The sequence below is a fragment of the Ornithodoros turicata genome, chromosome 1, assembly GCF_037126465.1.
Source record: "Ornithodoros turicata isolate Travis chromosome 1, ASM3712646v1, whole genome shotgun sequence".
NCBI classification, from domain to species: domain Eukaryota; kingdom Metazoa; phylum Arthropoda; class Arachnida; order Ixodida; family Argasidae; genus Ornithodoros; species Ornithodoros turicata.
Genome location: NC_088201.1, coordinates 68,829,288 through 68,854,316, shown reverse-complemented (window position 1 = coordinate 68,854,316; position 25,029 = coordinate 68,829,288). Strand labels below are relative to the sequence as shown.

Sequence of the window (25,029 nt, the reverse complement as noted above, 5' to 3'; positions counted from 1 at the left end):
TCCGGTGACAGGGAATGATTTCCGATACCCATTGACATACCCATGGCATTGACATATCACGAGGAGCTCTAGAAACACTGCACAGGTAGACCTTCCCCAAGCTCTTCTGAACCTATTAATTTACCTTCTAATATAATCTCTTATTAACAAATTTTTCCTGCGTGCTCACTATTTCACTGTCTATTGATCACATCCCGAACCTTTTCACTTTATTGAAAATTTAAAAAGTACCCCTTATACCTTGAAACTTCCAATATACCTCTTAAATTTCTGTTCTTTCCAATCCACTTTTATGCCAACGCACATTCAGCATTCACCAACTTCTCCCTAACAAAGCCACCCGAAAGCCAACGTTCATTCATCTTAGTTAAAGGGCCAAGCATTTAGGTTTTTCGTTGACACAAGAAGACAATACGCAATGCACTACACTTTTCTAATATGTACCTCCGACCCTTTGAATATTGGCAGCTCCTGGCCTGAGGTTTCTCTTTCAATATGGGGAGGGAAAGGGCGATGGAACAGGTAACATCACACAAAACTTCGAGGACACTGGGTTAGCTCGTTGTTTCCGCAACTCCAACTTTCCGTTGTTGGATTAGGGAATTAAAGCATAATGTGGTCTGTTCACATAGCGGCCAATTCAAGGGAGGCAATGTCTCCTTCCAGTGTAGTCACCATTGCAATACACAAAAAAGGGTTCATCCTTTCTACGCGATCTGTATTATACAGTACGCTATCGTTATAACGAAGTGACTGGAACCGGGAAAAGAATCACTATTAGTGTATCAGCGGGAATTCGATAAAGGTGGAATTGCCACGAAAACAGTGACAGTAGCTTCGGAAGTGCATGGAGGTGCATTCTGTAGAAGCCTTAAAACAAGCATTCAATCAAACGAGCAAACATTGCAAGTGAGCACATTGCCATCCTTTTAACTTACATGTAATAAAAAATAAACAAAAAGATGTAAGCTAGGTTTGCCATACACTCTAAAAACAGAACTTCACCGTATAACACGTTCAGAAGCAACTCATTCAGAATAATATCGTTCTATTTCTTGATTTGTTGAAAATGGGAGGCGAACATCATTTTTGTGGCAATTTGGATAGATGTTAACTGTCACAAAAGGAGTACGGCCCACTCTCTCCACAAGAAGCGACAACTGAATCATTCAACACAAAGCGTGTTATGTAAAGAACTTCTTGTGTGTGTTTTTTTTCTTTTTTTTATATATATATATAGTGTATGGGGCTGTTTGCCGGCACACCCTTTACCCTCAGCCGAGTTGGCTGGCTGTACACTCCAAGTTATCCTGTTTGAAACGCATGCATTTCCAGGACATCATGAAGCTTTGAATAAAGCGATTTTGGTGTAGCGAGGGTTTACTGCAGTTTATAACCTAGTAGAGAAGTCTGTGGCATCCTTACGATGTGTAGCAAAGACTGTATATCCTGTTTTCACCTTGTAGCTGGGGAGAAAATTCATTTAACCCAACTCTCACCACACGTGCGAGCCCGCCTTTAGGGCAGGCTGTTTGCCAATATGTACAGTATTGCTGCTGTAAGTACTTTCACTGTACATGTCATACGTGCTCCTTGTAAGGGAAAATGTTAAGAATCATGCGATCAGGGCAGATGATCACAACCAGCCGTATGGCGCAGCATCAATGGGTGAAAGTTTGATATCTCTGTCACCATAGACTGCACTGATATAATCCTGCAGTACAATTGCTAGTATTCTTCACCGTTAAGCAAACACTGTAGTAAAAAAATGAACCACACAAACTGATCTGAATCATGACCTGTTCAAACACAAAGTGCTTTGGAGATATAATATGCATGATAGAAAGTGTTGTAAAAGAAAAAACTTTCGACAAAATCACTTTTTCATGTTCCCGTTTGATTGGGATACATTTACTGTAATAGCATAAAAACTATGAAATGAAATGGATTATAGCACATTTCATATTTAAAAATTGAAATACACATACATAGATATATATATTGCGCATTCCAGAGCACCTTCTCCAATTAATAATTTAAATGACAAGGAAGAATATCACACCTAAGGTTTTCCTACTTCATTTTTTTACGCTCCTCAAAGTTTGAGGAGAACAGGCATACATTACAGGGCAGAAAAGATTGTCTAGAGAGCCAACATACAAGCAGACGACTTAGAGTAGACCACCAGCATATTCATCATCTTCGGACTCGTGTACGGCGCCAACAGTTTCTTCACCCTTCTCTTCATCTTCTGGTGGAATGTTAGCTCCTTCTCCTTCTCCTGCCTCCACTTGAGGGACGGCAACACTTTCAGTCTTCTTCCTCCTCGATGTTTCTTCCTCTTGCTTAGCAGCAGCTGCCATTTGTTGTTGTTGTAGGATCCTGGCTAATTTTGCAAACTAAAGGGACAAGAGAAGAGTCTAGTCAAAGCCCATAGAGAGTGACAAAGACAAACTAATAAAAATACTGGTTCAAACACGAGGCATAACTGCCACTTCCATGCATCACCAATTTGAAGCAGGAAAGATGAAGTGAGCACAAATAGTCATGAAAACAGGAAACGAGCACATTACTGAACAACAAACAAAAAAATTTGCAGACGATCACGGAAGGTTTTGCGATTTTCAGTGGCATCTGTTAGTGACTTTTGCTGACGAAACGTTTGACATTGCCGCTAAATGTTACAACACTTTCAGCAACGGTCTACAAATTTGTTCGCAAAATGCTCGTGATATGTTTGCAGAAAGGTAATTAAAGACACAGTTTTCGACACATTTTAAACTGGTTCCTTTATTTCTTGCACGTCAGAGCATACAACCCCCATTGTGAGAAGGGAGGACAAAGCACCTCAAATGCGTACGAGACGTGCGCGACATACCGGCACTACTCTATTTACACAGTAGCTATGGTGGCTTTATGGTCTGAGAAAGGATTGCTGATGATGTTGATGTGGTGAACCGAGTCCATGTTCAGTCCAGTCATCGCGAAATCTATGCAGGTGCCGTTCCGTGTCGTCGGATGGGTGACGTCGTTTGGGAACACAAATCCCATTTGCTCGTAGACGTGCTCCGTGGTAGTCTTGGATACGTCTACGTTAAAGACGCCAGGTACTATCCATAGCGAGTTTTAGCAAATGCGAAGAGCTATATACGATACAGGTAGTTATCAAATCCCGTTGATGTCACCCGCTTCAAAGAAACAGTGTGACCCACCTATTGTGTTTTTGGAATCGTTATCGTGAACATCTTCTGATATGCTAAAACCTGTTAATAGCAAGTGTTAGTAGACCATCGATAATGTCACTGGGAAGCTACCATGCCTACCGCAACCAATGACAGCGTTCCTGACTCAGAATCCCATCACTTGATTGGGTGCGGTAGACACGGTACTCCGGGAGCCACGTTATCAGGGTCTACTAACACTCACTAATAACAAGTGTTAGTAGACCGCTACCGGTAGCCCGGTTGGCTACCGCATCTACCGCACCCTATCAGCAGATAAGATTCTGAGTCACGCTCTCTGTCATTGGTTCCAGTAGGTGCGGAAAGTTAACGGCGACGTTATCAGCTGTCTACTAACAGTCGCTATTAATAGGGTGTATTCGCATGGTGTCAAATGGACGCGATTGGCCGCCATGGTGATGGTGGTCACTTTTTCGGCGCAGCTGCTGAGATTATCTAGCGTTTACTCGAAAACGAAGCCTAGAATGGTGTTTTGAAATCCGGTCGTGTTCGTACCCTTCTTTTATCCCGAAGACACTTTGTCATTGTCGTTCTCACGTTTTCTTTTACGAAAACTATGGTTGCCGCATTGAACAATCGCACAGTTTGTCATCTTTCAATGCCGCTACCACGAAAAGTGACCACCAGTGGGAGGAGCTTACGCACATGCCACGTCACAACGTGACATAGGTGGATACACTCTATAGCGAGTGTTAGTAGACCGCTGATAATGTCCCTGTTAACTTACCGTGCCTACGGAACCAATGACAAACTATGACAGAGAGTTTGACTCGGAACCTTATCTGATGATAAGGTGCAGTAGATCCGGTAGCCTACTGGTAGCGGTCCACTAACACTCGCTAAGGCCCATTTCACACTACCCGTCTTTCCCCTTCGTGTTTTTCACTGAGGCAAATCGGACCCATTGGAATCTACGGAGCTCGATTGCCTCTCGGTTCTATCTTTGAAGCATACGGACAAGAAAAACAGTAGCGTGAAATGGGCCTAATAGAGACATTTAGTATACCGCTACCGGGAGACCGGTAGGGTACCACGCCTATCACACCCAATCAACAGATAAGATTCTGAGTCAAGCACGCTGTTGTTAGGGAGATTTAGGAAATCGTAACCCCCCTCCAATTCCAATTCCTTATCGTTGCCAGTCGAACAGATATCAGCAACGTGATGTCACCCACTCCAAAGGAATCAGGCAATTGGGTTATCTTGTTTTCGGAAACGTTCTCGTGAAACTTCTATGTTTTCCTAAAACTCTCTATTGGTTCTGATAGGTAAACTGACGGTAACGTTACCAACAGTATACTAAAACTCGGTAACATCGTACTGCAATGTACTGTGAACGTGTAACGCGTGAAGCGTACGGCTGGCACGATCCGATCTATGCTAACGTTGTAGTGGATCAGGCAATTAAACGTAGACGGACAAATACAACACAGACCGCAGGCTGGGGCCTCACAAGGCCCAGTTGCATACTTCAATTGAATGATGGCAGCTGATGAAAAGGCACCAGCAGTGGGATTCAAACCTACACCCTCTGATTGCCGGTCAGAGCCCATAGATTCTACCAATTAAGGCCGACCCACGTGGCACATATGTCACACCGTGAAAACAGAGCGCATGATACGCGGTGCCTGACTACGCAGGGCGAACCACATGGTGGTGTAAATATGAGGCACTGCGTGAACGCAAGAAACTGCGAGCTCCCTGGCAACACTACTTCTTCCTCTGCTCCATCCGCGCGATACGCGGGCGGACTGCGGTTCGACTCGCAACTGCGCATGAGCCACTCTTATGCGCAGTGTGAAACACAATCTTCTTGACGCTCTTGGCGCATTCCATTGGCACAGCTGGGTCAAAGCTTTGCCCCAGGAAGGGGCAATAACTGTTCTATTGGCAAAATCGGGGCATGCTTTGAATGTTCCATTGGAGGAGCAGGGGCAAAAAAATTTGCTCCAAGAAGCAATAGTTTATAACCCAGCGATTACCTGAGCGGAACATGACTGAAAAGAGGAGGCATACGTGCGATAAGTGTGGCCATTCGAGCTTTCTTTTCTTTTTTCTCTTTGCCCGTGTATCGCGCAAAGCACGGCACACGGCAAAGTCAAAGATGTCGGCAAGCCAAAGTGTAGTTGCGGGCAGTGACATTGTCTGAAAAAGACTGTCACCTCTGTGCAAAGTCCAACTGTCTGTTGTAATGGAATAGCACTCAGTGCCGCCCGTGAAACAGCTGCGTAGCTCGGACTTGACCCGTTGCACTTCTTGTTCGTCTGGGACGACAGATCGCGAAAACGTAGTTCTGCTCGGAACGACGTATTCCGGTGCAGCAGTTCGAATTAGGTCCAGAAACCCAAGTTCTTCAACAATAGAGTACGAATAAATGCAATGAACAGTGCCATTTTTTGTCAGCAGCTTCACACGAGCATACGTGGCCTTCAGTTTTGGTTTCATGTTTAGGAGCTCAGTAACTTCTGGTATGTCTCTGTCTTTTTGGGTTTTATTGTGTCTACAAACGACAGTTTCACCTCATGCGACTGTAAGTAGCAGGATGACGTTTCAGATGACTGAGCAGAGGCGTAATGGTTGCTTTCGGTGTTTTGAACGTTGCCTTGCAGGCCGTGCATTTTGCCTCGCCTAACCATGTTTGTTCAAAGAAATCCCACAAAATACTCTGCCGTTTTCGAGGACCCGTCTACATACTGGTGTTGTCACGTTCCATTGTCCCTGACTGACTGACATTGTCACTGACTAGCGCCGATACAACGTGCGAAGCAAATACGCGGCCAGCGTCAGTTTCGCAGACAACTTTTTTCTTTCGGTCGGCAGACTGGGAGGCCACGTGACAGTGGCCTCCCAGTGACAGCCGCCGGCTTTACCTGAACGCGCCTTGGAACGAATATTCAAAAAATTATTCGAACTTTCGAATACTTTTCGAATAGTATGACTATTCGATTCAAAAAGCACTTCGAATTATGAATTATTCGAATTATTATTCGAAATTCCGAATATTCGCACACCTCTGGCTAGTTCCATCTCAAATCGAACAAGGCGTGAAATCTTGGGTCTCGGATGAACTTGAAAAAAATATATGTTATAGTTACGGGCCAGCCATGAAAAATAAACGATTTTTAAAAATTCTGCGTCACTTCGTTCGGGAGCTAAGAGAGGAGGAAGAAAATGCCTATCAGAGGTCACTGCCGTCACGTACTAGTTCGAAGGCCTCTTGCAGCGGTGTTTTTTGGCGCAGGGTACTGATTTTTTTTGTGACCACAATAGACATGGTATGGGCCACTGCATTTTCCATGTTGCAGTGATTTTCGTTTATCAGAGAAAAAATTCCAAAGTTGAGCCGTAGCATCAAAAAGCAGAGAATTCATGACCACATTGTGGGTAATCTACACAACCGATAAAGTTGAGCCTTATACCACTGCACTTGTTTATACGGCTATCGAATGGTACTCACCTTGTCGTTGCATACTGCTGGCAACACAGGCTACGCTGGCTCGAATGAGACAACATCTCGGAAAATGGAAAATTTCCGAACGCTTTACCTCAAAAACCCTACTAAAAATTTGCCCCAAAATTGGATATATTGTAGGTGAGTCCATTGACTGCACACAGACAAAAAATGGAAATGCGTATTTTATCTGCATTACTGTGGCATTTTCTTTACGAACCAACGTCACCGAGGGAGAAGAAACGTGGACGTCCCGCCGTGAATGACGCAGAAATCGAATCCTCCAACCGGAGTTCCGAGCTGAACGTCTTGCTGTCAACAAATTGCTCTCTTTTGTGTCATCCTCACCTTCTGCTTCCTAAACATTGTTTCAAACTACAGATAAATAGTGGATTGTGCAGTAGCCTCCACGTTGTTCATGGAACTCAGCACAAGCACTCATGTGCTGTGAGCCCGTGATAGTACATTCTTTCACATGTTAACATATTTATTGCACTTGGGGTCTGCATTGCGACAGGTATGTACAGGATTGACAACTGCAGTACGGTCGCTAGAATTTCCGGTGGGCCCCAGTGCGCTCTGCGCTTCAAAAGGGTGGGGCAAGACTCATGTGTTACTTATTCAAGACCAACATGCAGTAACGTAACATTCGGTACGTTAAAACTGTGAAGTTTGTGCAGACTCCAATATCCCCTTGTACACACACACAGTAATACGACTTGTCTCTGATGCGGTGATGATAAGATAGATGGTCGGTACTAATGGGATTAAGGCACACCATGTTTGCAAGGTTTCGTGCATCGTGCTCACAGGTTGCTTTTCATTATCCCTGTTGTTGCTCACGCGAAATCATGCTCTTTGCCCCTTGACTGGTGTTAGAAAGTATAGCAGCACGGGCCCATCTACGTGAATATCTATGGCAGTATAGTGTACTGCTTGCGACATGGTTGTCTGAAATCAGCACCCCGTGATTTATCCCATCTCAAATCACGAGGTGTTGCAAGATCATTTATTTCGAGTAAGAAACATGTGCAGCATATGGTCCACCTTTAAATACAATATTGGAACAACATTTTCGATGGCAATCAATGAAATATGGGCTGCAGAACTAATGACAGGGGATTTCAGACAACCGTGTCGTGAGCAGTACATCTCCGATGGAGCTAGTGCCCACTTCAAGAATCGCTTTCAGCTTTATGAAATGAAGAGCAACACTACACTGAAGAAATCTGTCCTTTCGGATCCAGGGCATGGAAAGAACGCACAGGATAGTATTGGAGGTGTAGTTAAGCATTCGGCAACTCTTCATAGCCTGCGCTCACCGGCGACAGAAGTCGTACAAAATGCAGCCGAGTTTGTGCATTGTCTTGTCGGAAAAGCTCTCAAGGGTATGCCTTATTAATTTACCGCAGAATGCGATGGAAGAGTTCAGGCAATCGAAAGAAACTGAGTGGAATTGCGTGCGCCCTGTTCCAGGTCTTCGCTCGTCATTTGTATGGGAGAAGTGTGACATGCAAGATACGTCGAAAGTGACTTCATGTGCACATGATCAACATGACCATGTGTGCAACCCCAAGTGCAATATATATTAACATGCGGAAAAAATGTGGTATTCATCTCTCAGGTGCCAGTGCTTACTCTGCAGTCCACTATTTATCTGCAGTCTGAAACAATGTTTTCGATGCAGAGAGCGAGCATGACACAAAAGAGAGCAATTTGTTGACAGCGAAACGTTCAGCTCAGAACTCCAGTCAGAAGGTTTAATTTCCGCGTATTTCATGATGGGCGTCCACACTTGTTCTCCCTCTATGACATCGGTTTGTAAAAAAATTGCCACGGTAATACCGATAAAATACGAATTTCCATTTTTTGTCTGTGTGCAGTCAATGGACTCGCCAACGAATTTTTAGTGGGGTTTTTGAGGTAAAGCGTTCGGAAATTCCAGCGTAGCCTGTGTTGCCAGTAATATGCAATGATGAGGTGAGTACCATTCGATAGCCCTATAAACAAGCAATGCAGCGGTGTAAGGCTCAACCTTATTGGTTGTGTAGATCACTCACAATGTGGTCATGAATTTTCTGCTTTTTGATGCCACAGTAGACTTTGCAATTTTTTCCTGGATAAACGAAAATCACTGCAGGCATTTTCTTCCTCCTCTCCTAGCTCCCGAACCGCGTGTCGCAGAATTTAAAGAAAATGTTTATTTTTCATGGCTGACCCGTAACTATAACATATATATCCTTTCAAGTTCATCCGAGACCAAAGATTTCACGCCTCGTTCGCTTTGAGATGGAACTAGCCCTCTGAAACACTGCGTGTCCCGCTGTGTGTAATTATATTGTGTGATTCCTAAGCAGATTGCTGAACCTCACATGGCCAAAGCAAACCTGAGAAAGCACGTGGGTCACGCATTATGTGAATCCCACTGCTGGTGCCTTGTATTCAGCTGCCATAATTCAATTGATTTATGGTATGCGAGCAGCTCTCTCTCTCTCTGACTATGCGCTCTCTCTTGGCTCAGATCTCTCTTGGCTGATTGGTTCGGATAGGCGAGGGAGTTTTGTGCCACAGACACGGCAATCACCTGAAACCTTCCCGTTAACAGCTGCCGCTGTAAAATAACGTGTTTAAAAAAGTGTCATTTTCGTATTGTATCGGTAAAGATTCTCGTTTTGGTTTCGTTCCTTGAGAAGACACAGACAGCATTTTGTTCGTGTGCTGATGATGATGCCTGTATAGGCATCAAAACATCCAACCTTTAGTCTTGTTTTTTTCTCAGTGTAGTTTATCAATACATGAACATGTCTCCTGGCTTTTGGCCTATCTTCAAGAGTCATTTTAGTATCATGCAACCCTCTCTGGCAGCCCTCGTAATTTAGTGTAAGGAAACCCGCGAAACCAGTGAAACCCGCGTATAACGACATTGAAGGTAATCACGAATTCCATCGTTATATGGGGTACATCGTTACACGAGGGTTGACCTAAATAGCGCGTCTCCGAAATCGTCGCGCGTCACCCCGTGTGTAGCAACAGAAAAAGAAACAGATGCAAAAAAAAAAAAACGCGAAGCTGTGTGACATCGCACTGCCTTGGGAAAAAAGTGACCAGAACTCGTGGAGCGAACCAGGGAACCTATCTGGACAACTTCTGGCAACATTACACGTCACCATTCCGCAAGTTGGCTTCATCTAATGGCTGCGTGCTTTAGGAGAAGCTCGCTTTAGAACACTGTCGCGTGACTCTCAGGTGGAAAGCACGTGCTGGGCCTTTCGAATCATCTCGCGAATTTGAGCAGCATTGGCCAAACACAGAGACACAAAAGCGTTACCACCGACATCGTTCACTGACAGTATTGGAAAATGAACAGTCGCTGTCTATTTTCTTGCCTCAATTTTTATTGTGGTTACATTTTTTTTATACGAATTTCGGATACGATTTTTTTCCGCTGACCCGTGAGATTCGTATCATCGATATTCTACTGTATCTTATCTGCGCGCACAGGACAGCGTCCAACATCGTTATACAAGTACCCAGAACCGCGGTCTCCATCGCTGTATGCCGGTCGTTTCCCCATAGAAACAATGTATACAAGTATTACAATGTATACATGTATTTTGACGGTAAAATCATAAACCATCGTTTTACGAGGGATACCATTAGCCGTGGGTTTTACTGTACTTGTATGCAATAATGACTGATAATTGTTTTCATTCTATTCATGTGAATTTACAGTACAAAATGTATCAAACTTAAAGGGGTTGTGACACGTTATCCCAAATAAACATGGTTATTTGCACGATGCGAACCTGCATTGAAAGTTTCACAACAAAGAGTGTAATAGAAGCAGAGAAAATGGGCACCTCGAATACCAAAGCCCATCCGGCTCTGACATCACAGCCCTCGCCGCCACCAGTGAGGCAGCGCATTAGAAGTCATGTGCTTACGGCTGCCAATGGGAATGGACGCAGCTCTGAGATCTCTGATGTCTATGCTTTGTTCGGGAGTGTGTTCGAGGGCTTGTACCTCGCTACGTACGACACATAGAAGAATAATTCCTCGGTATTCTGGCATGCAGTACAATACGTCCACGATGTAATGAACCACATCTATGTAAGTGTCCCAACTGCACACTGCCCCGTTAAAGTATGCTCCTCGTGGCATGCAAAGGGAGCTCTGTCAAAGGCTAAACTGGCATCAGTACTCAGCAAAGAATTGCCCATATGCATACACGTAAACACAAATTTAGTGTCATTCTTTGTGGTTGCTTTGCTGTGCACATATTCCATCCAACTCTTTCAAGGTGCACTTATGTGCAAAAACAACCTCGGACTACCAAAACACATGTTCACTACATAAAAACTACTGCAACCTTTGATGGCAAACACCTGATACTACGAAGTTCGCTGAGCCGTCAATTTTAAATGATTGTCTTACCTCAGTATCCATGTGTTTAACAAACGGCCTGTTCAGTGCACGTACTATAGCATCGGGATCCCCTTCGTCGTAACCATCCAATAGCTCTGACAGTGTGCACTGTTCTTCACTCTCCATGTAGCTGTAGAAAGAACACCGAATAAGTACCTTATTCCACAAAAAATCCCATACAGATATTTTTGTTTTCACATTGCTGTGACAGCATATGTACTACAGTTAGTACATACGCAGAGGAGTTCTTGAACACGCGACTCGCAGCTACCGGGTCATCACGGGCAAGTTGCACCAGGATCAGCCCGACAGCGAGGCGAGCAGCAGACTTTTGATCTTCACCCTCCAGAAGCAACTGTTGCTGGGCCGAGATGGCTTCTGCGGCTTCATCCCACCTGCACAAGTGCACTTTTATTTAAAGGAGCATGGAAGACACCTCAAACAGATCTTTTTTTGGAACTGTCACGCAAAATATTTCTTTTGGGATGCATGCATTTAGTGGAAATTTAGTTTACAAGAGCGCGCGTAGCAGAGGCGATCTCTACCAGTTTTTGGCATTTTGTGACGTCAGATCAGCAGAGCCCTCTTGTATGCTACGACAATTTGTCTCTGTGCAGGGGAGGGGTAGAGTCTGGAGAAACCACATGACGGTGTTTGTCCACTTACAAGGCAGCAATAAGGGGTAATTTGTAGGCCGGCATGGGTCCACAGAAGAAACCGCGTGCACCTCAACTTTGAAATGTTACCCCCTTATATGGGGGAGGGACTAACGAGGTCGCTCCACGGCCTATACGGGAGGGAGGGAAACTGAGGAGTTGTGCTCACAGCTGATCTACTTGCGTAGCATACTGGTGCAGAAGGAAGCAAGGTGATGGGCCAACTGCTCTGCTTCTGAAGCGGGACAGGTGATGCCAAATACAACCACAAAAAGAAAGGAAGAGAAAAAAGAAGGCACACGCGGAAGGCACAACTGGGCGGATGAGGTGATGGCGCAGACTGGCAGCCCAGGGAAGCAGCTTCTGTGGCCCGCAAGATTGAAAGCTCTCTTGCATCCCAGGATTGCACTCATACTTCTTGCGCGAATATGTATTTCAGGGCTTGTAATTCTAATTTCTACTCCTCTTGACATTTTTCCTTTTTTTTTTTCAGCTCTTCCATGCTCCTTTAACCCTTTCCAGCCAGCAATATTTTTTTTTGTTTGACGGCCATGCCACTCAAAAACTATGCTGAGCATATAGCTGATTGAATGAAAAAAAAGTATTGTAGGTACCAAAGTAGGATCGGATCCAAAGATTTTCGTTTGCTTCATAAGTTGTCTGTTGATGCTCCTTCAATGTCTTATAACAACAGTGATGATTATGTGCAATTGAAAACACACTCTTAGGTGCAGGCTAGGATGCTGTACGTGCACATAACATGCCTCCAAGGGGAAATGGTCTGAACGACATTTGCAACTCATTAGCAAAACAGACAGGCTGCACTTCATCCATTCAGTAAATTGCCACGCAATGATAATTACATAGTCGTGACTACTGACTAGTTGCTAATTAACTATTTATGACTAGTGACTAGTCAGCAGTAACTACTAACCAGTTACTACTGCCTAATTATGTCTAGTGACTACTCAGGGTAGTCACTTAGTTGCTATCCATGTTGGGACAACCAAGGATATTAGTACATTGCATTTTGTTAAGTACTTACTACTACTAGTGATGTCACAAACTTGTCTAGGTCCGAAGTTGCAAAAGTTTGCAAAATTCAAACTTTCATTCGGGAACTTCGAAAACGTTTGTTGTGGTTCGACTGCATTGCACATGTGCATCGGTCTCTTTCCCAAATTCGGAAGCATGTGTTTTAGGTCTTGATATGTTACTACATATTGGTGTCATGTCTATATAATACAGCATGTTTTTTAGAAATTCGTTACAGGATTTTTATTTTTTAAAACTAGCAGAACAAATGATGCCAATACCAAATGCCAAACAATAGATGCCGTTTCAGCAGGTGGGTTATATGGCCAGGAAGACATCCTGTAGGACAGCGTATGCAACTGCTGGACGACTAATTAACTAAAATTCATTAATGAACTTATTAATCATGTACATGTTTTCTGGAAAATATGGGATAGCAGAATTGGAGCCAGTCATTATTCAAATCCATCGTCCTTATTATACACCCTGAGAAGCGAACGTACTTCGAGATATAAATTGCCAAATCTCGCTATGCAAATGAGCCGAAACCAGAACTACGCAGTACTCGAGCACAGAAAGAGCGACAGGCAACCCCGGTGAGAGGGCACGTGCTTTGCAGCGATGGAGCTGATTGGAGTAGGCGCTAATCTGAGACCGCTCTCTGATACAGATAAGATGAAAGCCGTGTTGTTGCTGCGCTCGAAAAGCGCATAGTTCTAGTTGTGGCTCATTTGCTTAGCGAAATTTGACATTTTATATATCAAAGTACATCCACTTCACAGGGTATTTAAGAAGGACGGTGGATTTGAATAATGACTGGGTCCAATTCTGCCATCTCGCATTTCCCAGAAAACATCTAATTAATCAGTTAATTAATGAATTTTAGCTAATTAGTCGTTCAGTTGTTTGCAAATGCTGTCCTATAGGATGTTCGCCTGGCCGTATAACCCACCTGCTAAAACGATATCTATTTTGCCCTGCTAGTTTTTTTAATAAAAATTCTGTAACGAATAAGAAAAAAAAAACACCCTGTATGATGCTGTAAGTCTATCTAGTAAGTCAAAGTATCTTAATACGAGCATTTGCTAGCCAAAGGAAACGCCTAGAAAATACCTGTTATGGGCACCACCTAACGAGCTGTCGTCGTGTGATGCAACGACGACGTTGCACAAATAAACGTCTTCTAAATTTTCCTGTGCGTGCTTTATGTTCTAAACATTCGATTTCAAACTCAATTTTGGCAGTTATAAAAGCTATATCATAACAGCATTTCTAACATTCAATTAGAAAGGTGAAGTATGTGAACCTTGGTAAGTCCATACAGAAATTTGAATGTTCATCAAACCGTGCAAACCTCGGGTTCGCAAAAAGTTTGTGACATCACTGTGTACTACGCATACGAAGGGTTCGAGGCTATGAAGTGCTAAGTGAGACGTCGAGTTTTCGTTTAGCGCGCTTACAACCCGGCACTGTTTATCATGTGCACATTACTACCGCCCATGATGGACGTTATATGTGTGCGATTTCATTTCAATTCAGGCAGGGCCTCACCCTTTGGGTCTTCGATTTTCTTCGTTATTTTTTATGAGATAGCCCCCCTTGTGGCATGAACGTTGGCGTTGGCCCGGCTTTCCGAAACGGTGTGGTTTGTGAGACATAAAATAAAGAGCGTAGGTAGAGAGAATACAGGATTCACATCGCTTTGATCTTTCTACTACGTAATTACCGTGCCACAGGCTATGACCTTGTGTGATATTTATCGTCTCTGACCAGCGGAACATTTCTTTAAAAAATGCAAAACCGTTGCCCGTTCAATTTTGTGCAGTTTTTGTCACCCTGTTTGTACCAGTCATCCTAGTACCATCGTAATAAAATACAAACTAACAAAACGTTAATGTTCGCTCTTTTTAATGGTATGTAGCACATCTCCTGCCTAGCACATCTCCAGCGGGAATTTGCGCCAGAGTTGACATAGGTACGAAAATTTTGTCAAAGTTCATCAAGCACATGCTCAAAAAAGCCATTTTTTATTTGAAAAAGAAAATTTGTGATTCATGACGAATGCTTTGGCTTTATTTGATATAAAATTTAGCTCTGGTAAGCGCTCATGGGCCGAGTTACAGCGGTTAGAATCTGCCCCAGTCCACTATGTTCCTCGAACTGATGTGCCACGTATCGCTTACCGTTTTCCCACCTTTGTCTGCAACACACTCCCGTACAAGCTGACGCTTGAATCACAACACAAGTCCATGTTTCAAATCAGAACATATTGAATCAAGATAAATCTTCCCACCCATCCCCCACCCACAAAAAAATAAAAAAATAAAAAAATAAAGGGAACAAAAGATAACAATGTTAGGCTCCACTGCAGCACACTGACATGTCGAGTGACACAATTTTCATCTGCCTTACATACACATCCAGGGAAGATTATTAGTGTGTGACTTCATTCATAGTTTATGCGAGGAAGACCTCTGATTGTGCACTGCTGTCTAAAAGGCCAGATTCTGGCCGCACGGGCGATTATTCGGTTACTTTCAATACCCAGAACGATGCCACTTCATCCAAAGTGCTCGAACTACATTCTTGCTCAACAAATGTAATTCGAGCTGAAGATTTTACTCGGAAGAGACATACTCAGTGTCAAGTGCAGAAGAAGAAGATCGAGGCTCACTGGGTAAGTCACTTATGGTGTCACAAAAATACCTGGAACAGTTCCTGCACAGCGCATTGTCTTCAGTCACTGGCGTGTGCTTGGCTCAGACCTATCTTCAGTGCAGCCATGTCCAAATGATAATATAGCATAGATGCAGACGAGCTGGTGGAGGAACTCCATAATGAAGAAAGCCTGAGCTATGGGCGAAGACACAAAAACAGACACGACACAACCGGTATGAGCAGTTGTGTCGTGTCTGTTTTTGTGTCTCCGCCCATAGCTCAGGCATTCTTCATTATGGAGCCATGTTCAAACAGGAAACACTCACAAAGTCACTCTGTTTCAGTATGCACTTATTGTGTCAGAGACTATAGCTCGCACAATACACACGCTTGGTACTATAGATGCTAGCAGCCATGGATGATTCGCTGCACTTCACACTCAATATTTCAAATCTCGTGGCAAGGTCACCTTTGATGTGTACCCTGGTCTTTTTCGAAGGCGCAGTCAGACAGGCAATTCTTTTTATTGTACCGGGACTGCACTAAAGAAAACAACCTTAGGTGGTGCCACCAGGCTGTACCACTGTGCGTCTGTGGTCACGAAATAGAGATACATTACTTCAGAGTACACGGCTTATGTTTTACAATTCGAATGAGCAAGCGTGTTTCGGTAAAAATAATATTGAAAAGAAGCGCGCGTTTATAGCAATGCCCATCGCTTTGAAGAGGTATTATAAACATATTTTTGTTGTGCTGTAAACATATACTGCGATGTATTAATTCTCTCGAATCGTGCATTCAGTCATTTTCGCGAGTATTTAATTTTGCGATTCCAGGGCAGTTTCCTTTCGCGGGATAAACGTCACGCTGTGTTCGCGAGTACAATTTTTCGCGATTTTTTAGAGGTCGCGAAAATCGCGAAGATTAATACATCGCGAATAAAAATACGTTTACAGTATTTACACATCATGCACTATCACGTTCCTTATTTTTGATCATGTCAAGCAAGTGCTGAAGAGAGTCCACTTATGTGGTAAGGCAGGTGAAAAATTGTCACTCAACACATCATCGTACTGCAATGGAGCCTATAGCATCGTCATGTCTTGTTCCTTGTTTTTCTTTTCTTTTTTTTTCTTTTTTTGCAAGAGGGGATGTATCTGAATTGAATACGTCCTCACTTAAAACTTGGACTTGTGTCGTGATTCAAGAGTCAGCTTGTACGGGAGTGTGGCGCAGACAAAGGTGGGTAAACGGTAAGCTGTACACGGTACGTCACTTCAACGAACATGGCGGAGTGGGGCAGATTCTAACCGCCGTAACTCAGCTCCAGAGCGCTTACCAGAGCTAAATTTTTGTATATATGAAAATGAAGCCAAAGCATTGACCATGAATTACAATTTTTTTTTAAATAAAAAATTGCCTTTTTGAGCATGCGCTTCGTGAACTTTAACAAAATTTCCATACCTATGTCAACTCTGGCGCAATTCCCGTTGAACGGTGCAAGACAGGAGCCCGTGCAGCGTACCATTAAAAAGAGCGAACATTAACGTTTTGTATGTATTTTATTGTGATGTTATAAAGATGACCGGCACAAACAGGGTGACAAAAATTGCACAAATTTGAACAGGCAACACTTTTGCGTTTTGTTGCTCGAAACGTTCCGCTGGTCAGAGACAATAAATACAGGATGTCCGGTGAGAAAGTGTCATTAAATTTCTAAAAATAGGTTTTACTTTAGAAAATTATGAAACTACTTGGAATACACACACAGAGACTTTTGCCACAGATTGAGGCCGTTTGCATTTGCGTCACGCGTTAATTAAGCAAAGTTTGCTAATTGAACTCGAAAATCAGCCAAGCAGAGGTAACGTTTTTCTTGATGAATTCAGAGGCCAATGGCCATGGCACACTATTCCAACTGAAATCACAGGTTTTTTCAGAAGATTTGTACAAAAATTTGACAGCCGCAAAACCGTCCCCGTGCGAGGTGCGCTTGCTGATATTTACGTTTGTGGAACTTTTCGTTCCATCCAAAAACCTTCCCTCCTATGCAATTATCAACGTGCATGCCGTCAGTCCCCAACCACTGATAACGTCGGTTACCGCCGTAATGCCCTCGATCGGGTGTGGCCGTTTCCACTTTGTCTCGATAAAAGCAGAGCCAGCATTTACGCAAACTCAAATTTCATCGAGCACGCCTTGCCAAGTGACGGTTTGCGGCTGTCCAATTTTTTTAGAATCTCCTGAAAAAACCTGTGATTTCGATTGGAATAGTGTGCTATGACCATTGGCTTCAGAATTCATCAAGAAAAATGTTACCTTTGCTTGGCTAATTTTCGAGTTCAATTAGCAAAATTAGCTTAATTAACACGTGACACAAATGCAAACGGCCTCAATCTGTGGCAAAAGTCTCTGTGTATGTATTCCAAGTAGTTTCATAATTTTCTGAAGTAAAACCTATTTTTAGAAATTTAATGACACTTTCTCACCGGACACCTTGTATATCACGCAGTGTCATATCCTATGGCATGGTCATTATGCAGCAAAAAGGTTGAAGCGATGGCCATTACTGATGCCAAAATAGAGCGCTCCAAAGTGGCGAAAAAAATGCATCTGGGCGAAACCCACATTCTTTCCACCTATGCTCTTTATTTTATATCTCCAGAACCGCACCATTTCGGAAAGCCGGGCCAACGCCAATGTTCATGCCACAGGTGGGGCTATCCCATAAAAAATAATGAAGAAAATAAAAGACCCAAAGGGTAAAGCCCTTCCTGAATTGAAATGAAATTGCCCATGTATCACAATTCTGTTCTTTACTAATTTATACTCTTAACAAAATAAACTCGTGTGCCATCTGGTTTCTATCAGGTTTTGCGTGTTTGAATGATTACATTTCCCCCCTGGAAAGGAAGTCTATGCTGCCTCATTTCTAAAGGCATTACAGATGTGCATCATGACCCTTAAGGCTGGTCACATTGCTACATTTACGCTTGCATGCAGCGGAATGCTCTTTTCCTCACAGAACCAGCTGACGATTTTGCACACGTCGCCCTGTTCACATATTTGCGTTGTAACCATTGCGTTACTCCAATAAACCTTCTGCTTTTCAACTCAAAGCAGCGCACCCACTAGCGTAGCAATGCGCATTTCTCGGATTCGATTGGGCAGATGACTTGCGCTTACGTTGCTTGTGTCCATGGAGTTGAAGTTGGCTCAACTGGCTTGCGGTGCGCCAGCAAAATGGCCTTGCGGAGAGCATCTTCCCGCTTGCATGGCAATGAACCGCCGTAAGCGCAAGTGTAACGCAGCAATATTAACCAGCCTTTAGTCACTCACACACCGTAGAACCTCAACTCATCAGCGTTACAGATGTTGCTCATGTTACATCAGTACTATTTCACTTGGAATGTTCTTGGAGGGACAGTGTCTATAAGCACTTACAGCAAAGCCAGCTAATAAAGTGCTTGCAAATCTTCATCAACTTGATTGGCTGCTTGAGTGGCGAGGATCTGCGTCTACACCACTCCATGTGCCATCTGAACTGAGAGCGCAAGATACACGTACAAAGAACGGAGAAAAAGACAGGACGGGCACTAACTTCCAACTAAGTTTATTGAAGAAAATGAGCAAAAAAGCAGAAACCCTTCACAGCACATTGTCCCTTTCTGGGCGCACGGGTTCTGAGCACACCGGTTCTGAGGAAGATCAGTTCCTCTTCGGTTAGAGATACAGAAGGTGTGCTAACGCATACACCTTGAGGGTTATTTATCTTTTCTGCTTCTATTATTTCCCTTGTTAGTTTAGTCTTGTTTGTTGCGATGATAGCTTTTCCAGATGCATAACAGATGCATAACATCTCGCACCGCCTAAAAAAGATTGGTGAAAGGGCAGGAGCAAGGGTTGTCTTCTCGGCCCCAGAAAAGCTGAGTAAGCTCAGTAAATTGAGTTGTCCCCAGGCTACGCACACATGCAGTACAAAGCACAGAAATCCCTTTGTTCCCTGTGATGAAGGAGTGGTGTATAAGTTACCCCTCACTTGTGGAAAATGTTATATAGGCCAAACAGGGCGATGCATTAATGATCGCTTGCACAAACACCAGAACTATGTGAAGAACAAGAAAAGAGAGGGGTGGTTGGCTTATCATTGTAACACTCATGGATGTGAACCTATCTATCGAGATTGCCATATCATCGCAACAAACAAGACTAAACTAACAAGGGAAATAATAGAAGCAGAAAAGATAAATAACCATCAAGATGTATGCGTTAGCACACCTTCTGTATCTCTAACCGAAAAGGAACTGATCTTCCTCAGAACCGGTGTGCTCAGAACCGGTGCGCCCAGAAAGTGACACATGTGCTGTGAAGGGTTTCTGCTTTTTTGCTCATTTTCTTCAATAAACTTAGTTGGAAGTTAGCACCCGTCCTGTCTATTTCTCCGCTCTTTGTCCGTGTATCTTGAGCTCTCAGTTCAGATGTCTCATTACCAACTAGCCCAATCCTCAACCCTTCTCACTCCATGTGCCCCCCCTCCCCCCATGCTACTCAAACAGATGAAAAAGAACAACTAAACAACAGCTTAGTGAGTGAAACGACACATACTTTTTCAATTTTAGTAGGATCCGCACTGCTTGACTTCGGAAGTCAGCGGCTTGTCGTGGCCTGTCTTCAACCTGTGCAGCCAGTGAAGAATACTATAGCCTAGCAAGTGATGTGGACAAGGCAGCCGAGTCAACACTGCTTACCCCAACAATCTCGCTTGCCCTAGTGAAAAATTCGACAGCTATTTCTGGGAACTTTGCCTCAATTATCCTGCAAAGAAGCACTATTTAGTAACACACAAAAGTGGCACTTACAGTCCAATACAACTGTAATCTCAAATCACTCGACCGCTCCCCACTGTCCCTTTAAGCTTGAAAACTAGCGCGATTGGTTCTTTTACTGCTTTTCAGGGAATGTGAAAAATGCGTCCCATGTAACACTTCATGTGATACATCGAGCAATACTATGGTGTGGTCAAAGCATAGTTTCTGCGACTGTGCAAAATTCTATGACCAAGAGCTCAGCATAGCATAGAATGCAAATGGCAGTAAAACAAAAGAAAACGTTTTGAAAAAAAAAAAAGGTTGGATTAGTGCAGGTGGTCTTTTTGCTACAAACCTGTTTGTTCACTTGCCTTGTTACGGGGAACTTGTTTTGGTGACATCTTGCTAAGAAATCAGCTCGTTGGTTACAGAGAGTTTTTCATAGACTATGTCCCTACATGTGCTGTGTGGATGATTATCAGCAAGTAACTCTGCTGGTAACCATCCATGCAGCTCCCATACTCACTTAGCTCCTCGTTCAAGCACAAGAGCTGCCGTGTCAGGGCTGCGAGAATCGATAAAGAACCGAGATGCCCTGTCGACGAGACTTGATGTCTGCTTGAGGTCGCCCATGTCCCTGCTTACGAGGGCTGCCTGCTCGCACTGCCTTTGTAACCACCAGAAGCATAATGGTCAGTACAGGTTGTCTGAAACTAGAGATACTCTCTCGCTGGTCATACTCACTTTCCAGCTGAAAAGAAGCTGCAGATAATGTTAAGGGCATGCTGAACACAAGTATGCAGTTAGTGTCCTCTCATGATATGTGCGAGTGCAGCTTGGGACAAAAGTATACAGAACGCCTGGGTGTCAGGGCCGGGGGCCTAGCAGCAAACAGGAGAGGACACACATATTGAGATATGGATAGAATAGCCGGTCACTCGTTTCTTATTCTATCTCCTCCTGATAGCTAGCAGGGGGTCGCTCCGACGAAGCAATATGCCAGTGCCGTGTTCCGTAAACTTTTGTCCCAAGCTGTACATGCAGGTGTGCTGCTCTGACAATAAAGAAAATATCCGAAGAAAAATTAGTGTTATAAACACCAATACACATTCTTGCCCTCTTCATCTATGGTCTCGGGTGTGCGATTTTGCAGTCAAGCACCCAAGCATGGAGCACATTTTTCTCAATGATGGGTCGGCTTGTATTTCAAATTGCGACATGCTCCTGTGTAGTCACGGCGCCAAGTTATATCACGGCAGACGCGACAAACGATTCTTCAGGATTGCAAAACAACGTACAAGCGGGGCATTTCTTTCCTGTCATCATAATACTTCTCACGTATCAAAATAATTATTACCCACCCTCACATTAGAGACTTGCCTCACACGTTGTCGTATTCACCTCTAACCAATACCCGTTTTCGATGGCCTGGTTCCGATAAGTGCCTGACTGGAGGGCAAGGAATATTTGACTGACTGATGGGGGGGCGGGGTTACAGGCACAAGTGTTGCATACAAAAGTGTGAACACAATAATTTTTTTTTAAATTGAGATGGCGAGGAAGATTACACGGTTCATCTGTGACACTCCTCCAGAATCATTTTGCCACCCTGTTTTCGTTTTTTGTGTCTGCACTCATGTGTGCAACACGCAATACCTTGCCACCACCCAGCCAACACCACCTAGATAGAGAAAGCCTGCTTACTCGTCGACGTGACGTAACAACTAATAGTCAGCCAATCAGGATCGTGTTTTCAACGGCGGTAGCCAATCACGAATGAGCTTTCAGCGGTCGCAGCCATGGAGACGAACCACCGTCGTCTGTGAGCAGTGATGGAACATCCCCGCGTACTAAGTGGGAAAACCTCAAAATAAAGCTCAAAACGGTCCCATATCTTTCTGATGTCTGATTTGCTGGAAAGCGTGTTGCACTTTTTGTCTACGGATTCATGTCTACAATAGCAGATAAATTCTGACTATACAGGGTGTCCCAGAAAACGTGTCATTGAATTATAATAAAAAAACTACGCCACCTAGAATCATGCGGTCAACAACATTTGTTCTTATTAGGTTTTTACCACCTCCTAATGTGAATGTCATGTACTCCAAGTTTAATTATGTAGATATTTGCGAACTGAACTCGGAAATTTGCCAAGTAAAGGTCACTTTTTTCACCCCACCAATATCAAGAGCGTGCCGAATTCACTCAAATTCCCGATAATTCACAGTGATATTCACGGAGTATCCCATCGGGAAAAATAGCCGAATATCATGCTTTTCGGAGCACCGGACCATAGCGCGCAATGACTTTTGAGCATAATCGCTCTCAGTGCGACGAAAGGAGGTTCTGAAGCCAGCCCACAGAGTGATAGTAGAAAAAGTAACAGTTCCTATAATTGGGAGAGGGAAAGCATTATCCCAGCGAAAGTCGGACGTGATAAGCCATGCCTGCTTTATCTTTTTCTGCGATGTCGGGGAGGGCTGGGTTTCTAACCTCCTTTCGTCGAACTGACAAAGATTGCGCTGAAAAATTCATCGTGCGCTATTCTGTGCGACCTCCGTAGACCATGATGTTCGGCTATTTTTTCCGATGGGATAGCTCCTGAATATCCCTGTCAATTATCATTAATTTGACTAAATTAGACACGCCCTTCACATTGGTGGGGCAAAAAAGTGACCTTTACTAGGCAAATTTCCGACTTAAGCTCGCAAAAATTTACATAAATAAACTTACGTTACACGACATTCACACGAGGAGGTGGCAAAAACCCAGTACGAACAAATGCCGTTGACCGCATGACTCTAGGCGGTGTAGTTTTTTTATTATAGTTCAATGACACGTTTTCTGGGACACCCTGTATATGTTCACGTAGCAAAGGAGGGAGAGGAGGCAATCGGCAGGCCTTCTGTATCTAGGTGCCGTTCTACCCAGCCTCCCCTCGATGAGACCAACAGTGCCTTCCCTCGTAGCCCGACAGCCGGGCACTTCTCAGTGCCATAGTCGCGGAAATGGGAGATTAGTTAGAAGTGATGGCGAACAGTACACATTTACTGCACCAGACGTTCAATAACAATGTGATATTAGGGACCCCGGTGTCCACCCAAATAGTTTTTTGCTGCAATTATGAAATTTGGTTACCCCTCCCTATGTGAACTTAGTTTTATTATGTGTATTACTAGGACTCTTTTTAGACCAATAATCTTTTTCTTTTTCTGTTGTACCATTTCTTGAATTTCCATCTAACACCTTGTAACAGCGCAGACAGAAAACAAACTGCAGACCTAAAAAATTCATAACTGGAAGTGTGACCCTCAAGTCGCAGGCCCACAAAAATCCACACGTTTTTTTACATTAACAATTTGTGCCACCACTGCAATGACTCTTGGTACAACTGAAGCCATCGTTCATAAATATTTTGAGCCACTGACCGTAAGGGGGTGGCTACTAATAGTAACGAAATACATAGAAAACTGACAGGTCTGGAAAAATAAACAAACGTGAAAGCAAGCTTGATAAGGATACGATCCAGCCTTCAAGTAGCAATCGGTGGCTTTCAGATGAGCATCTTTGCACTGCTCCAGAGCCTTCGCTGACTTGAAGCAGGTAGCTACACAGGACAAAATCGATTTTCTGTATCAACTGTATGCAATGCAACAGCCCACGATTGCTGCATCGCGGGCTGTTGCACAGACCTACAGAATAAAATCAACAATAGCCTGTCATCAGAGCTGAGTCAGGAATCGCTCCGTTAACGAGAAGTCCATCAATTTACGCTGCATACTTTCTTTCACAAGTTTCATTGGATTTCAATGGTCAGTACACGAAACGTACCAGCCCTGCAGTATTCACTGGCTGCATTGTCAAAGTCAGGCTTCCACTTCAAGAATCCTGTTTTCAGACTGAAATACGTTCACAATCCGTTATCATCAGCAAGCAGATAGCATAAACATATCGGTAGCTGTCACCACAGCTTGCAAACATGAGTGGTCTAACGCAGTGAATATGAATGATCCATGCACCCTGACAGAAACTGAGAGATGTGCACTTGCAAAGTGAATGAACGACATATCTGAAACACACAGTAATAATATACTGCCTAGATAATACCATTTCTCTGCCTGCTTTATTGCATCGGATCCCTCCGCAAGTTTACGATCAGCAGACATGTTTTTTTGCAACGGCGCCCTCTCCTCGGGCTGCTTGCCAATATCTGGTCTGGTCTTCCGTTTCCGGCCTTTCACCACTTTCATTCACCTGCAGCCCTGCAGCAGAACAAGTTTCATGTTCCGACTTTTCTTATTTGATTACTCTTCGAATATGAGAATTTCGTGGAGCAATACAGATTTGTAGTCGAAATTTGCATAGCGTGGATTTGCATAGCGTGGATTTGCATAGCGGAATTCGGCAATGGATATTTTAGCGCACGCGCTCGTCTCAGATTTTTTTTTTAATTCCGTGTTAGCGCCACGAAGCAACTGTGGCTATGAGCGACGTACAGATGTGGACAGATGGAGAGAGGGCAGCAGGAAGGAGTGGGGGACGGGGGGGGGGGGGGGGGGTTAATATGCGACCTGGGCCGAATTGAGGGGGAACTGTGCCAACATTCGTCTGGAAAGTCTTTGGAAAACCCAGAGAAAACCTCAGACAGCACAGCCGGTGGTAGGATTCGAACCCACCACCTCCCAGTCTTCAGCACAACCCAGGCTACCACCAAGGAGCGGGACGCCGTTCCACGATTTTAAGCAGATATATAG

At 43.8% G+C, this 25,029-nt stretch overlaps 1 protein-coding gene across 1 annotated transcript; it reads right to left on the bottom strand.

Moving 5' to 3' along the window:
• Nucleotides 1-1,426: 1,426 nt before the first annotated feature.
• On the bottom strand, nt 1,427-24,473 carry LOC135378370 (gamma-soluble NSF attachment protein-like). The gene is made up of 10 exons (XM_064611403.1): nt 24,383-24,473; nt 24,107-24,174; nt 23,798-23,882; nt 21,020-21,037; nt 20,802-20,942; nt 20,216-20,282; nt 20,073-20,143; nt 11,355-11,513; nt 11,128-11,248; nt 1,427-2,399 (listed from the first exon to the last, which is right to left on the bottom strand). Exons 1-10 carry the CDS (start codon nt 24,439-24,441, stop codon nt 2,172-2,174), a joined length of 1,017 nt encoding a protein of 338 aa, XP_064467473.1. The 5' UTR covers nt 24,442-24,473; the 3' UTR covers nt 1,427-2,171.
• Between the last annotated feature and the right edge of the window lie 556 nt (nt 24,474-25,029).